Genomic DNA, 16,029 nt, shown 5'->3' on the forward strand with positions numbered 1-16,029 from the left:
AGGACTCTTCATTGCAACACTGACTGGACGGATCAACAAAAGATGGTCTTAGCTGAAAACTGCGTTGGAAATGGTCCTGGCTGGTGAGTACACCATTCATTCCTGTTCTCAAGCGACCGAATATTTTCCACTAGACCTCGGATGCTTCTGAAGTGGGAGGCAGGGCCTTAGAAGCAAAGTCTGGTCTCTTCCTGAGATGTTAGCGGTCCAACATGGCTGCAGAAACTTTTTAACTTTGGTTATTAGATTGTGTGTTCATATCAATGAAATGTTAATATATAAAGATGAAGGTTGTATCACCAAAAATTATGCATTTTCAAGTAAAAGAAAAACACGAACAAAAAATTAGAAATAATTTTTATAATTTTATTTTTTTTTAAATATCTTTTTCATCTGTTTCACTCACAACACATGCATACAGTTCAGAGGTTTGTAGGGGGTCATTTTTTTTTTTTTTTTTTTAGACTTTCAGGCAGAGAAGAAAAGTTTGTTGAGATTTTAGAAACATAATTTTTTTTTCAATGATGAAATAAAATTGTCTTTGTGTAAAAAAGGTTTTGTAAAGTTGCATTTATTTCAATAAGAATGGGGAAGGCATTTGTGCTGAAGACAACATAAGACAGTGGATAGAAGACAACAGTTGCTGAGAGAGAATGACAAGAATGAGGGGGAGGAGAAAGAGAGAGAAAGAGAAGTGAAGAATTTGGTGAAAAGGGAAGATGATTATAAAACACCTTCCCAGGCACTTTCTCAAAAGTTTAAAAATAATTAAAATGGACGTCAACAGGAAAACACACTGACCAAGGAATACTGAACGGCAATTATGGCCAATGAGAAATTCCTTTTTATTGGAAGAACTTCAAAAAAAGAGAAAGATGCTAGCAAAGTGCACATACTATCAACTGATTTACTCTGAATATCAAACATTAACAAGATCAGAAAGAGGAGAGAGGGGAGTGATTATCTTTTGAAAAAGAAACTGGTGCTGCTCAACAACGCTTTCCCCACCCACTAAAAATGCTGCCATTGTTTGTCAAAAATGGTGACGCTTCTCCCTTTTCAAATCTCTTCAGAGTATTTATTTGCGTATGAAGATTTGGTTTTGCATTTGTACAGATATATAATAAATAGAAAGACATACACCCTTCACGATGGGAGCAGCAGCAACAACCGGTTTTAAATAGCGTTGCTGGTCAGACCATCATCATCATCCACCACATGTCGACAGTGCTCTCTGACGACAACGATGAACGCACCATATCGGTTCGCTTCGAGCACTGACTCCAAGATGTTATTCATTTGCAACATTCAAAACTTCTGTACACTATGTACATATTCTTAGTAGAGTCCACTATGGACTAATTTAACTGTTTAGAACCAGATTTTTTATTTCTGGTAAAAAACATCACTTATTACAACTCCCAGTTATTGTATAGTTCATATCTAAAAAATAGATTGTGTGTGTATGTGTATACATATAAATATAGAGGAATGTAAACAGGTTGTATCCTCAAAAAAAACAATGCATTTGAAGATTAACAAATTCTGATGGATTTAGGTTATCAAGTGCCACCCAATCAGACAAAAGAGTCTGGGGTAGGATCAAAGAAAAAAAAAAAAAAAAAAAAAAAAAATTAAATAAAAAAGAAAAAAAAAAATCTCTTTAAAAAAGGGAGGGGGGTATGAAGTCAAATCGTTTCATCAGTTCTAGTAAAACACGAGGCAAACAGGAGAGCCTGAAAGGATGAGGATGCACTGTTTCCTGCTGAACAACTGATGAAGGAGGATGAGGGAGATGAATAGTGATGCAGCAGAACATTTTCAGACAAGCCTGACGTTTACTTGGTTGCTCTGAAGGGATTGCCTTTTTAACAGGATAACTGAGCAACAGATCGGGAAAAGGATTAAGAGAGATTTCAGATCATTTGGGATATTTGTGTTTGAAATGATCGCAAAACAGGTAGACAAGAGTATAAAAAACAAAACAAAAAGAAAATGAGATTCAAGAGGAGGTTATTTTGGCAGCAACGGACAAAAAACAACCTCATCGAATGGTGAATTATATCCCCCGCCCCCCGTTCATCTTTCTAAAACGGAGGTCCTAATTAGATAACCCAGGCAAGGTACGAAGGGGGACGAAGGAGATGTCAAGTAAAGAAATTCTAGTCAGGTCATCATTTTTTGTCCGTTACTGCTGCCATCATCCTGGAGAGAGTTCTGAAAGAGGAGACAAGGCAACCGCAGAGGACAACATTGTCCCACACGGAGGCACAATACTAACTTAAAATCACAACACTTCCAGGAAGGAAGAGATTTCTAGAATTTGGAAAATTCTAAGAGTTCGAAAGTCTTTTTTTATAAATTAGTTTAAAAAATAAAATTAAAACCCCTCGGTTATAGGAATTTACAAATAAAATGGAAAAACTTGCTCTCAGCCTTTGGAACCTAAACAAAAAGTTACAATTAAAACTTTTTTTTTGGTTTTTTTTTTCCTAAGAGAGTTTTTTTTTTATGTTTTTGGGGTTTAAAAATTTTATACTTTTTAATTTGGTTTTTGAAAATTTTTATATATTTTTTTTTCCATTAAAGATGTTTTTTTCTTCTTCTGCTCTTTTAGCAAAGAAAAATATAGACATATTTAAATATATAGAGAGTGATATCTCTCATATCAGCAGGATCAAGCAATATAAATTAACAAAACAAACCAGACATAACAATCGAGCTACCCCTTCACTGAAATAGGGATGAGGAAGCGAACGATTGATATACAGGACAATGTACGAGACAAAACAAACAAGGGGGTGGGGGTGGGATTGACATATCCTGCAAATAGTCGACATTGGATCAGATGGTTTCTGCGTTTTTTGTTTTAAGTAGCAGCCACAGTTTGAATTGGCATGTCATCGATAGTCTGACGCATTTCCGTGCTGCAAGATAGTGGTAGCAGCTTGTCCGATAATTTACTTCTGGCTAAGTCATCTTCGTTGTACAAATGTTTGATGCAGTCATAAATCTCATCCACCTCAACAATTTGTTCGACTTTACGTTTGATGCAAAAGCGTTTCCTCCTCGTGTACAGCAGAGGCGGTTTAGGAAGGTGGAATTTGGCACTTAGCTGACGACTGCACCCTTCTCTGCAATGGATTAACTCATCTGTGGTGATCTGGAAAAGAGCAAGATGTGTGGAGCGTTAAAAGTAATGTTGGGACAATCGGAATCAGAACTTTTTAGAGCATCAGAATTGGGGGGAAAAAATCTTGACAGTTTTCTGATACCAAAAACAATTTTTTTTAAATTATTGTTTTTGTTAAACCTAATTTTACATTGTTGGTCCTAATGATAAAATGATAACTATTTATTGATTTTTAATTACCAGGAAAACTAAAACATATGGAACCTCACCCCGATTGTATTTTTATATTTGGGAAAATATATGCAAATATTACAGAATTTTTTAAAAGTTATCTGAACATTTAAAACCACACCTACAAACACACATAGCACAATATTATAGCTAAATATTTTAAAAGACCCCAGAAAAATATTGGAATTGTCCCATCACTAGTTGGAAAAATTTCTAGAAAATTCCCATCTGCAAATAAGTATGGAAAGATGAAAAGGAAAACACTTACTTCAGTTAATCCTAGCAACATCATTGTGATTGGACACCAGGATTGCGGAACGTAAGTCTCCAGTTCAAGGCTGATCAATGACAGGACGAGAACAGAAGGTCGGAAAACCATAAGTTTATGGCTGCACAATAAGCGAAAAAGCTTGGACGTTAGGGCAGACAACTGCTGAGAAGGTGTCAGGTTTCCAAGACAGAAGTATTGCGGATACATAGACAGCAACAATGCATACAACTGAAAAAAGAAAAACAAATAAGGTTCAAGTTCTTTCATAAATACAAAAACTGCATACAAATTATGTGAACATGCAAATAAAATCAAACGAAAATGTAAAAGAAAACAAAGAAAAGAAAAAAGATAAAGAAAAAATCAAATAAAAAGAAAAAAAGGAAAGGAAAAAGAAAGAAAATGAGAAAAAAGAAAAAGGGAAAAGAAAAAAGGAAAAGGAGGAAAAAGGAAAAGAAAAGTAAAAAAAGAAAAGATTTTACAAAAGGAAAAAGAAAAAAGTAAAGAAAAAAGTAAAAAACAAAACAAAAAAAAAAAAACAACAACTTACTGTTTGTAAAAAATCAATGTGATGAACATGCCGCAGGTTCCAATCAAGTTTGCTGAGAATTTCTCTCTCCATACGTAGAATCTCGGACACGCTACAGCCGCATTGACTTTCTGCTGCCAATATTTGGGTGTTGGGAATAACCTAGATATTAAACAAAAACAAAATTTGTGTTAAGACTTCAATCATAAAATGAAAAATTCAGAGGTAAAAAAATAGCAAAAGAAAATAATTTAAAAAACACCAAATCCTACGTACATCATCTTCTTCCATTGTCTTTGCTGCCAAGAAGAAGCACGAGATTCCCACACAATGGAGATACTTGGGCGGCACCTGCAAGCAAGAAAATACATTTTTCTTTTTACTTTCAAAACTTCAAACACATTTGCATGACACAAATTTTACAAAAATTTTTTATGTTGCTATTGAGTAACATTGGCTCATGTTCTTCAGTTTCCATTTTCTGAGGTAAACGCTATCATCTCACCACTAGCTGAAACCGTCAATGACAATCATAACGATATATTTTATTCATTTTTTTGTAAGTAATAAAAATTCTACCAACTTGTTTCATCTTTTCTGTAGTTGCAACAAATTCATTTTCCTAAACTTATATATCTGGAGAATCGATTCTATGAATTTAATTGAACAAAACTTACATTAGAAACAATATTTCTAGTAGTAGTAGTAGTAGTAGTTTTAATAACTTTTTTTAACACTGAAAACTATGTAAATGGTAAATACGTTATTTGATTGGCTTCGGCTTACAATAATGCAATTGGTAAATTTTGTTATAAGTTGGTAGAATTTTTATGAATCTTATTTTTTCTTGTTAGTTCACTTAAACGGATAAAAAATATTTTCATGATTTGTCATCGACGGTTTCAGCAGGAGGCGATACTATATGATTCACCTCAAAAGATGGGCACATTTGTAGTTTTTCCATTGTAATATTTATTTTGGAATTTATTCTGTCTTTAGTTCAAATTTTGCATTACTGCATAAATGTATAGAAAAATAAATTGTATCAGGAATAAAAAATGAGTTTAAAATACTCAATATGTGACATTATGATTGTTTAAATAAAGCGTAAAGTGTCTAAAGTTGGTCAAAATATTGTCGAGATAATTTACTGTTGAGAATTGAAAACTAAACTATAAATTTTTACACGCAAAATAAAATTGTCTTTGTGGAAATGGTTGGAAATGTCATAAGAACTTGTATTGATACCATAATGAAAAACAAAGTGCACGTTTATTAAAAGATGAATCTAACTTCCTTGATTTCTACATCTAATATCTCGTCACCTGCTCTTTGTGTAAAGTCCTGTTTAGTTTCCAGGTGATCCAACACTTAAGTAAAAATGTTTAAAACAGAAGACAAAAGTCGATTTTTCTTACCTTAACCGAATTGAGGAACCGATCCATAAGATTCAACGCCAAAGATAAAGTTTCTGGTGTAAACTGGAAATTTCGGTTGATGCTCACCAGCCACGAAGCGGCCCAATCTCTCTGTGGACCTGTGACATTCTGAAATACAACAACAATATTTTAATATCAAGTTGAAAAAACAGGTTTTAAATATAAATAAAAAGAATTGGATGGGAGATATAAAAAAATCTTACTGTATCTCTATGTCTGTGGAAAAATTTGGCCTTCCACTGTTGTCTGTTCTTTTTGATGAGGTCAGACAAAAGCTGCAACAAGTGCTCGTCACCAACACCCACGTTAAATTTCATTTTGATCTACAAAATGTCTTCACGAAAAACAAGACAACCTGAAATGATAAAATATTAGACATCGTAAAGAAAGGAAACAATAAACGTTTGCAGAAAAAAAAATAATGGCAAACGCATACAACACTAAACTTTTATTTTTTATCTACAACTCTTCAATATGAAATAAACTTTAAATTTTCAGTTTATTTAATGTATCTGTTTATGGTTTCAATATGAAATGCTACGTTAATTGAATAAAAATATTTAATATCATTTCGTGCTAATGCATCATATACAACGCAGCTAAAACATATCGGTTTATACTACAGTTGTATTCTCATTTACATTCCAACAAAAATAGATTGGATTCGTCTTCAAATGCTAAATCCATGGCAGCGATCAGATACGTTAAAAAAAATATTTACATATGCATCCGATTACAAAGTTGATTTTCACAAATCAAGGAGAATAAATTAATCACGCAAAAATATTCACATATCAAAAATGTATATTTATGAGAAGCAAATTTTATTTCATTCTGTCACGAATTAAAAATACATGTTTTAGATTAATGGAGAGCATCTTATTTCTTATTTTGTTGGTAATTTTCCAGAATTCAACCAAACTTATCTATCATGTCATAAAAATCCGTTTGATTTTTGATTCAATATTGTAAAGTGGGAGATCACTTTCTTACATAAATTTAATGACCACTCCCTTCTTGACCATTTTCAGAAACTTATTTTAGAAAAAAAAATATTACCAATACTTTTTTTTTTTTTGAGAGAGAGGGGGGGGGGTACCGAACAATTATTTTTTGAGCACTTTTCATTGAGTTTTTTTTTTCTACGATTTCAAAGTACTTGTCCAGAACGTGATATTACTTTTTAAAACTCAACAATTTCCATAAAGTAATTAATTCACTTCATAACATTTTTTTTTGCACTTCATGTTTTTTTTTTATAATTTGAAAACACTCATCTGAATGTTTGTGCTCATGTCTTTAGTCTGCCCCACTTTAGAGTACCGCCGAAAACAATACCCAAATGAATCCTGAACTCACTAGTTTGCCCATGCAATAGAAATTGACGAATGAGCAGAGAAAATTGAAAGAAAAAAAAAGAAGCAAAAATAAAAACTACGGGGGGAAAAAAAATCACTTGGTATTCTGCACAAGTCCAGAAAAAAAAATTTAAAAAGTAATTTAATATATTTTTTAAACGATCAATATTATCCCCCACCCAAATAACTACCTAACAAAACTAGTGTTGCTACCACTTGCCGCTATAATGGCCAGGAAATGTGATTATTTTATGTTAAATTTATATTAGAAAAGGATTCCCCATTCTAAAATATTGGCTAAAAAAAAAAAAAATAAAAATAAAAAAAAATACTCGATTAATATTTATACATACACAAAAAAAAAAACTTTGTGATGATTAGAAAGGTGATCATTTTACATAAAAAAAAAGCTAACTCTAAAATATTTGATTTATTTCTAAATATTAAAATAAAACTTGATTGGTTTACACAAAAAATAAAAGCATTTTTTATGAGTACCCAATGTAGTATAAACATCCCCATGAACGGTTTTCGGAATAAACACCCCTAACATCGAAAACCATTCTTAACACGGGGAGGTTGGAGGTGTTTATTCTGAAAGCCGTTCTTAACATGAGGTGTTTATACTACGCTGGATAATCTCGTAAAAAATAAATAAATAAATAAAATAAAAAATTAGTCCGCACGCAAAAATATATAGGGGGGGGGGGAGATGGTGTATAAATGCCGAAAAGGTAGTTTTTATCTTTTAGAAAATAAATAAAAATGGCTCAAACGTTCGAAATGACATTTTTGTTTGCATGAAATATATAAAAAAAAACCTGATCATTTTCATTAAAAAAAAAAAAAAATTCCATAAAATTTGGAATTGTGGCGACAACAAATGAAATCTAATAAAAAACGTTATCGTCATCAGAGAAATAAAAGTTTAAAAAAAACATTGTCGTCATCGGAAATAAAAATACAAAAACATGAAGTGGAAGTGTTGACAAATTCAAGTGGATTTCTTTTAAAGAAAGGAAATCCTCTTGTCAAAAAACCAGGAAGAAAAACAATAAATCGGATGTAAATAAAAAAAAAAAAGGTTCGGCGAAATTAAGCAAAAAATGTTGTCCAATCCTATCCTCCCCATTTTTTGTTTTGTTTACTAATTGTGTTTTGAAAAAACAAAACAAAACAAATGAAATGTTCACGTGCCAAATTTGATTTAAAAAAAAAGAAGGATATTTTTGAAATAAAGATTTGTTTTATCGTTTTTGTTTCAAACAGTAAAATTATAGAATTCAAGGAAATTTAAACGATGTAAAAATATAAATAAAAAGGGGGATTTTAACGAAGGGGGAGGGGCTGCAGCAGATGAGGGTTAAAAAAAAAAGGGCGGATGAAGAGCCGTTGTAGGCAAAAAAGTCGTTATTTAAAGGCGCGGTCGAGATGAGGGGGGAAAAGGGGAAGATTAAAGGGGTTTTTAAAAGAAAACAACTTCCTTTCTCTGCTAAAAAAAAAAAAAAAAAAAAAAAAAACACCGTCCTTCAAAAGCAAAAAAAAAAAAAGGAAATCATTTGAAAAGAACAAAAATCTACAAGTTGACAAACAAAACATCAAATTTGGCATTTCATTTATTGGCAAAAACACAAATTGTTGAATTCTTGCGTCGCGAAAATTCATTGCATTTTTACATTTTTTTTTTTTTTGCATTTTTTTTTTTGCATTTTTACATTTTTTGTTTTTGTTTTGCATTTTCGAAATTTTTTTTCCATTTTCAAGAGAAATTCGAAATGCAACGATTACAGTGGTTGTAGAATTAATGCACTTTAGAAAAGTGCAAATCTAGATATATTTGTCGCAACAAGCATTACTGTTAAATCATAGTTTTTAAATTTTTTTTTATTTGTTTTTAAATTAGAAAAAAAAAGACAAAAAGGAAAACAAATTGAAAAAAAACAAACAAAAAACATTAAACAAAAACAAAATGCAACTTTCGTTTTTGGCCCTGATTTTAAAAGTAGGACAAAAAGGAAGGAATAAAGCAAGAGAGAGAGAGAGGGGGGGGGGAATAAACATTTATCATTATTTTCCAAGTTGGAAAGAAAAAACAAAAAAACTTAGATTGCAAAAATTGTTTAGAACAAATTAGATTGTGAAAATAAAATATATATTAAAGAAAAACAAAAACAGCTATTAATAAAACAAATCAGTAATGAGGGCGAGAAAAAATGAAATGAACTGCGGTTTGAAATGAGAGAAATGTCAACAAAAAGGAGGAAATGATTAATTTACCTGCAAGAAGAGCAAAAAGTGTGATTGAAGAAGGGCATCGATATAAAAATGCAAACAAAATTAAATTCGTTTGGACGACGACGAAATGATTGTCAACAAACGAAATTTTGATGAGAATGGAGGATGAAAAAAAGGAAGATGTTGTTCGTTTGGAAAGGGAGTTGACGACTGTGTTTACATTTCGTAAGTCAAATGGGATTGACCAATGAGAAGGGCAGATTGAGACCAGCTGACTTGAATCAACCAATCAGCGAAGAGCAGAAAAAAACGGCTGCTTCAACAACGGACAAAAACAGCAGCAGCAAAAACATTCGAATATAATCATCATCATCATCATTTGTTGTTTTCGATTTTTATTTTATTTTTAGTCTTTAGCAGATTTTTTTTAACGATTTCTTTTACCAAAACAAGTAAAAAAATAATTAAAACAGTTGTCATGTTTATTACAAGTCAATCGAAAAACTAAGCTATTTATATATGAAGGTTTAAAAGTGTCTGCTAAAAAAACAAAAAAACACACCGAGAAATGAAGGAAAAACAAAAACATATTCGAATGTCAAATTTTATAGAAACTGAAACCATTCTTATTTAATAAGGAGAATGGTTTCAGTTTCTATAAAATTTGAAAAAAGAAAAAAAAAAAAACGTTTTCAAGTTTTGTCGAAATCATAACAAAATGAATAAAAGTGCAGATAAATAAATTCCCCCAAGAAAAAAAACTCGTTTAACCTAAAACCATAAAATGAAATAAATTGTTTTTCTTTTTTATAGCAACAGAAAAGGAAAATATATTTTTGTAAAATAATAGACTACAACAATACATCAGAAAATATTTGCATTTTGCTAAAAAGAAATTACTTTTGCAATTCACAACATTTGCAATATTTATATATTTTTAGCAAAAATAGAACAAAAATGAGAAATAGAATGGGAAATTATGCAAATGATAAACAACAAACAATTAAGATGTTTTTATGTCAGAATCAAAAATAGATAAAATATGAAGGGCAAACAAAATAATAAACGTTTTTTTTAGGCGAATGGGGGGGGGTAGCAGCTGATTTCCTTTTTAATCATCATCATCATCATCATCAATAATAGTAGTAATTTGCGTAGCAACAAAAAGGATTTATTTGAGATAACAACAAAACAAGGATTAATCTTAACGGTCATTAAAACAAGCGGCTGACTTATCTCCGTACGTGAATAAAGAATTTTATGAAAAAGACAACAAAAAATGTCATTCTTAACAAACCATGAATTATAATAAAAAAGTATTTAATTATTTCGATCGTTTTATTAGTTATTTTTATTAGTTATTTAACAAAAAAAAAACGTGTCACTGTTCATTATTTTATTTCAAAATACAAATAAAAATATTGTTTGCTTTTTTTTTTTTTTTTTTTTTTTTGCGAATGAAGTAAAAAAAAAAATTTTTTAAGTGTTTCTACAGAATTTGAACCGAACCAAAACTTGGGTTAAATAATCAAGGTTAAAAAGCAAAAAGTTCACTGCAAGTTCTACAACAAAAACTAAAAAAAAATCCTTCCATCCAAAACATTTAGTGTTTTTGGTTGAAATTTAGTTGCGAAAAAAAAAAAGAGAAATTGACAACTCTCCCTCCTCCCACCACCACCAAATAAAGACTACTGGTGAAGGGCGAGGGGGAGTCATTTCAATTATAGCATAGGAACTACTGAAATATTTTAGCAATTTCATTTTTTTGTTTTTCACTGATAAATTATTTAAATAATCACAAAATTTGAAGTTAATCAGAAATCTGAGCGAAGAAGAGGCCCATGAAAATTTGAGATATTTCCACGGTTTTTATTCTACAACCGAACATATTCGTAATTAATAACCAAACATCACAACAATCAAAAATCATAATATAAACATTTTGTACACAAAAAAGCATATAAGATTATGACATGATGACAAACTTTACACATTTTTTTGTCACTCAAAAAACTTAATGGAATTTAAAAGCAAACGAAGAACATAATATTGATCGACATACTTTAATAATAATTGTAAAAAGAAAATGTTAGTGCTTATTTTAGAATTACAATATTTTGAAAATTATCGTGAAAAGTTTTAAATTATACAAAATAAGACATTTTTTTAGAAAAGTATAATCATATAAATTATAAAAACTCCCCCCTCTTAATAACCTCTCCAAAAGCAAGAGCTCAAATGGCTGCTAAAAATACTTAATCGCTAAAAATCGTAAACTTTTAAGTTTTTAAACAAAACAAAAATATTTGATTAAGTTTCGTGATTTTTGGAATATAACATCTTCATGCCGTGACAAGTACACCATCTTTATAAAATCTATATCTTATAATATATTTATTACAAAATCTTTATTTTTCAAAATAAGTGCAATTCAAATATTTCAAAACAGGACGAATTTTACCCATTTTTTGGAAACAAAATTCTTGTGAAATATTGCTATCATACAATTGAACTAAAACAGAAACAATCTTTTAAGTGCAACAAGTCACTTTTTTTTCTAATATTTTGCTTATAACTGGAAATAAACTTTTTTTTTTTTACATCTTCAGACATTTTTGGTCAAAACAATAACCATAAACGTAATAAAAATGCCAACTTATTCAACATTTGTTTCTCAAAAGATTTTTTATTAACACAAAATACATGTTAAAATATAGCTCAATTTGGGGGTTGAGTTATGTTTGGAAAATTTCTGTTTTACGTATTCTAATAAGCCGTAATTTATAAATAACTGAGATAGTCATTCATATCTTTCTTTTTAACCCCCCCCCCCCCCCACACGTTCTATGTTGATTCAACCACTCTAATATTTGTTACTGGACCTGTGAACATTTTACAGAAAGAGTGACTCATCCAAGTTGTATACGTGTTTGTAAATACCACAAACACGTACGTAAATTAAATGGTAAAATAATATTTTTCTATAAAACTAATAGAAATTTCAGAAACTCAAATCCAACTCATATATCGATGCCTCCGTTCAGTCTCGAAAGACAAAGGATACCCCCTGTAGGAGTGGCTGCGCGTCTAATTGTGAGGCAAGGGATACGCAATCTCCAACCACACCTCTCCTGAATCGGCACTGTCTGAGTCCAGGGGCAAAGAGAAGTCTATGATAACTGGAAACAATGCCGAGACAAGCGGAGAACACATACAGCACCTGGAAGTCCCAAATGGTCACCCATTTAGTACTGACCAGGTTCAACGTTGCTTAACTTGGTTGATCTAGCGGGAACCGGCGTGTCAACGTGATTATGCGTGACACCACACACATGGTCGTGAAAAACACTCGGACCTCTACTAGAAACGTGTGGAGAATACTGGAATCTTGGAGAGGCCTGTTGCCACTAAAATTCCAAAGAAGAGTAACCTTGCCAGGGAGAAATTAATGGTAAACAACTGTTGCGATAACACAATATAGAGTGTTGCAATAGAATGTTGTTGAGGGTTGGAGAGATTTGTTGTCACTCAGACCCCAGGGAAAACCACTTGATGTTGTTAGTGATGATCATAAAAACTGCCATGGATTTTTATCCTGGGCCGCCAAAATCAACAGAGATTAGAGTATTCATGTAATGATCGGGTCCATGTTGATTTTGCGGTGGGAGTTGAGTTATGTGCAGTTCTAGGAGGTCCACCATCTCAGGCATTGCCTTCTCTCTTTGAGAAAGAATTAGTTTATTGCTAATCGCCTGAGGAGTCCTTACCGGGGAATGCCGTCGGAGCTGCCCCCCCCCCAGCATGTTTTGCAGATTAAAGTGCTCACTGCTAGTGCTCGTCCTCTGGGGCGCTGACTTCTCAATCCCACTTTGCGACCCTGGTGTCTTGCAAGTTCTTGCAATGGAACAGAACTAAACAACACAAGTAAAAAATAAATATTATTTGTAGGTGGGTAAGAATTTATGAATTTTCACAAAAATCAAAATAGAGTTAAATATTACCACTGGTGTGACCCAACGGGTCACAGATTCATTTAGTATCACATAAGGATAATAATTAACACTAAATCCTAATTTTATTTATTTTTATAACAAAAAGATTCTATAATTGTCATTTTTTTGAATTTCAAATGCATTTTTAAGATTAAATTTTGAAATACAAATGGGGTTTGTACTGTACACAGATTCGAAAAAGTTGTCAAAAAAACAAATATATAACAAATAAATGTTATCAAAGGCAAGATAAGTTACTTTTCTGCCAAACTGGATATATTTTACGTGTTTTTATTCAATGTAACATGTTTATTCAGCTCGAAAAACATGCAGTGTTTACCGATGTATTCGAAAATTCAAGATGGCGTCTCACACCCTCTTTAACACCGTAAGTATGGAAAAAGGTGTTATAAATAAAAAACTATACAAAATTCTATTAAAAACCCGCCGAATATATGTCAACCTATGTCACGGTAACATATATTGAGCGAGTTTTTAACAGTATTTTATCAGGTTTTTTTTATTTATAACATCTTTTTCCATACTTCCCGTGTTAAAGAGAGAACAAGACGCCATCTTGAATGTTCCAATACATCGCCATCGGTAAACACTGTATGGTTTCGAGAACACGAAAAATATATCCAGTTTGGTAGAAAAGTAACTTATCTTGCCTTTGATAACATTTATTTGTTATATATTTGTTTTTTTTTTACAACTTTTTCGAATCTATGTGTATAGTAATACAAACCCTGGGCGTTTGTGCATCTATGTTACTGTGCTATTTTTTTTAATAGAACGGCGGACCTGAATGAGAACCCCCCCCCCTCCTATAATTTTAACCGGTATTCTGCAATTGGTATTTTTTTACTACCTAACCCAGCGCCAGCGCAGTATAAACACCCACGCCATGTTAAGAACGGCTTTCGGAATAAACAGGCCTCCCTCGAAAATTATAATATATACTAAAACATACTATAAAAATTATAGGGGGAGGGGGATTCTCGTTAAAGTTCGCCAAAAATAATTAAGCTAAATTCATTTTTTACGATATTTTTATTAGATGAAAGTATAGAATAGTTACAAAACACCTTCCCCGTGTTAAAAATAGGTTTTCAAATAATAATGTTATTATTTCAGCACGGTAACATAAATGCACAAGTAAAAAAATGAAGCAGAACAGGCGACTCGAAGTCGCAGAGTCATATAAAAAATATTTTTCTTAAGAAAATAAATCAATATTTCATAAAGTATTTTATAATGCTAAAAAAATGAAAAACATTGAAAAAACATTTTATTTTTTATCCAAAAAAACAAAATAAGAATAAATGCGATTTTGTTTTCATTCAAAAATGTGAAAAATATAAATTTTATTTTTTTACTTTTTGTTTTTTTTTTTAGTTGCTTGTTAAGACAGAGTTGGCAGATCGATTTTTAAAAAAGAAAACCTGTCGTTTTAAACAAAAATATTACGTACTTAATTGTCATGTCGAAAATAGTAATATATCCAAAAATTACGAAAACTCGAGTAGAAAGTTATTTATAGTGAAAAGTAATTTTTACGGAAAATTGTGTAAAACTGCATTTTTCTTCGACGCTTTACAGCAGGAGGCTACACGCAGGGGACATAATTTGAAACGAATATTTTAAATTATTTGTTCATGGCGTGTAAAAACACAACAGTTGTTCTACTTGATGAATTTTCATAATTTTTGGATATGTTACTATTTTCGACATGATTATTAAGTACGCAATATTGTTTTTGCTTAAAACGATAGATTTAAAAAATCGATTTGTTCACTGTATCTAAACAAGCACCTTTTCAATATCAATATCGATCCCCTCAAAACCAAAAGTAAATAATAAAACAGTGCCAATCGATTTCATTGATCGATCAAAAGAAAGACTTCATTTTAATTTTTTTTTAAATAGATTTGAAAGAAAGAAAAATAAGAAAATGTTTTAAACGAAAACGGTTCAATTAGATTTGACATTTCTTTTCAAAAATCGAGATGGCGACATTTAGTTATGCAATAAAACGAAGCCAACAACAGTTGTTTCCGACCTAAAATGACTTCGCATATTTTTGCTTGTTTTTCTTACCTAAAGTAGAATCGCTGGCGATTCGCATAGAATATTTCCCGTCGCGCCCTTTGATCTTGGAGATTTCTCTCTCAGCCCTTTTTTCTATTGCTGCATGTTTTATTTTCAAATTCCAGTGCCGACCATTTTATTGCCTTCGTCTTCTCCGCCTGCCGACATCGAAAAGGGAAGAAACGAACGAAGAAGACGAAACAAATAGCAAAACATCCGCGCAGTAACACATTTTTGAAACCTAAACACAACGACGGACACACAGTAACACATTAACAAAACAGATTTACACTATTTAAAACTAATTAACGAATCAGAAATAAGTAACCGAAAATATTTTAATCAAATTATACACATTTTATTCAACAAAATAGCCATTAACTGGATTTAAAACTGAGAACTATTTTTCCCACCGCGAAAAATACCAACCTATTTCGTCATCGTTGTTTTTACCTTTTTTGATGCAACAAAAATCAGTTGAATATTTCTCGATTTTTCGTCTGCATTTTTTTTTTTTTTGCAATTGTTAAAATTATTTTTTTATCTTCATTATCGGTACAAAAAAAAAAAAAACAATTTGATACGGATTTTTTATAACCATGAGTGTTTATTGTAAAATCTAAAAATATCGATGATGGTCTAAAAAACAGCAACAACAACAACAACAAAAAACACAGGGTCATTTTTACTTTTATTTATTTTGAGGGTTATTTAAAAAAAAAAGAAAGGTTTTAGTTTTAGCAAAAACAA

At 31.3% G+C, this 16,029-nt stretch overlaps 1 protein-coding gene across 2 annotated transcripts; it reads right to left on the reverse strand.

Moving 5' to 3' along the window:
* Positions 1-436: 436 nt before the first annotated feature.
* Positions 437-15,548, reverse strand: LOC145260428 (cyclin-I-like). Of its 2 annotated transcripts, none has more exons than XM_080118431.1 (7): positions 15,289-15,548; positions 5,807-5,958; positions 5,583-5,711; positions 4,441-4,515; positions 4,186-4,326; positions 3,633-3,863; positions 437-3,163 (listed from the first exon to the last, which is right to left on the reverse strand). In XM_080118431.1, exons 2-7 carry the CDS (start codon positions 5,918-5,920, stop codon positions 2,870-2,872), a joined length of 984 nt encoding a protein of 327 aa, XP_079974557.1. In that variant the 5' UTR covers positions 5,921-5,958; positions 15,289-15,548; the 3' UTR covers positions 437-2,869. The 2 variants fall into 2 exon arrangements, with proteins under 2 accessions (XP_079974557.1, XP_079974565.1); XM_080118439.1 differs by lacking the exon at positions 15,289-15,548 and adding an exon at positions 9,239-9,469 and having other exon boundaries at positions 1,605-3,163.
* Between the last annotated feature and the right edge of the window lie 481 nt (positions 15,549-16,029).

This window comes from Euprymna scolopes, chromosome 3 (assembly GCF_053919585.1).
Source record: "Euprymna scolopes isolate OS-2025 chromosome 3, ASM5391958v1, whole genome shotgun sequence".
Classification (NCBI taxonomy): domain Eukaryota; kingdom Metazoa; phylum Mollusca; class Cephalopoda; order Sepiida; family Sepiolidae; genus Euprymna; species Euprymna scolopes.

Coding starts and splice junctions, on each gene's coding strand:
- LOC145260428 (XM_080118431.1), bottom strand. CDS start 5,920: ATGAAATTTAACGTGGGTGTTGGTGACGAGCACTTGTTGCAGCTTTTG. Junction 5,712..5,806: donor TCCACAGACATAGAGATACA/GTAAGATTTTTT, acceptor GTTGTATTTCAG/AATGTCACAGGTCCACAGAG. Junction 4,327..4,440: donor AGACAATGGAAGAAGATGAT/GTACGTAGGATT, acceptor TTTAATATCTAG/GTTATTCCCAACACCCAAAT.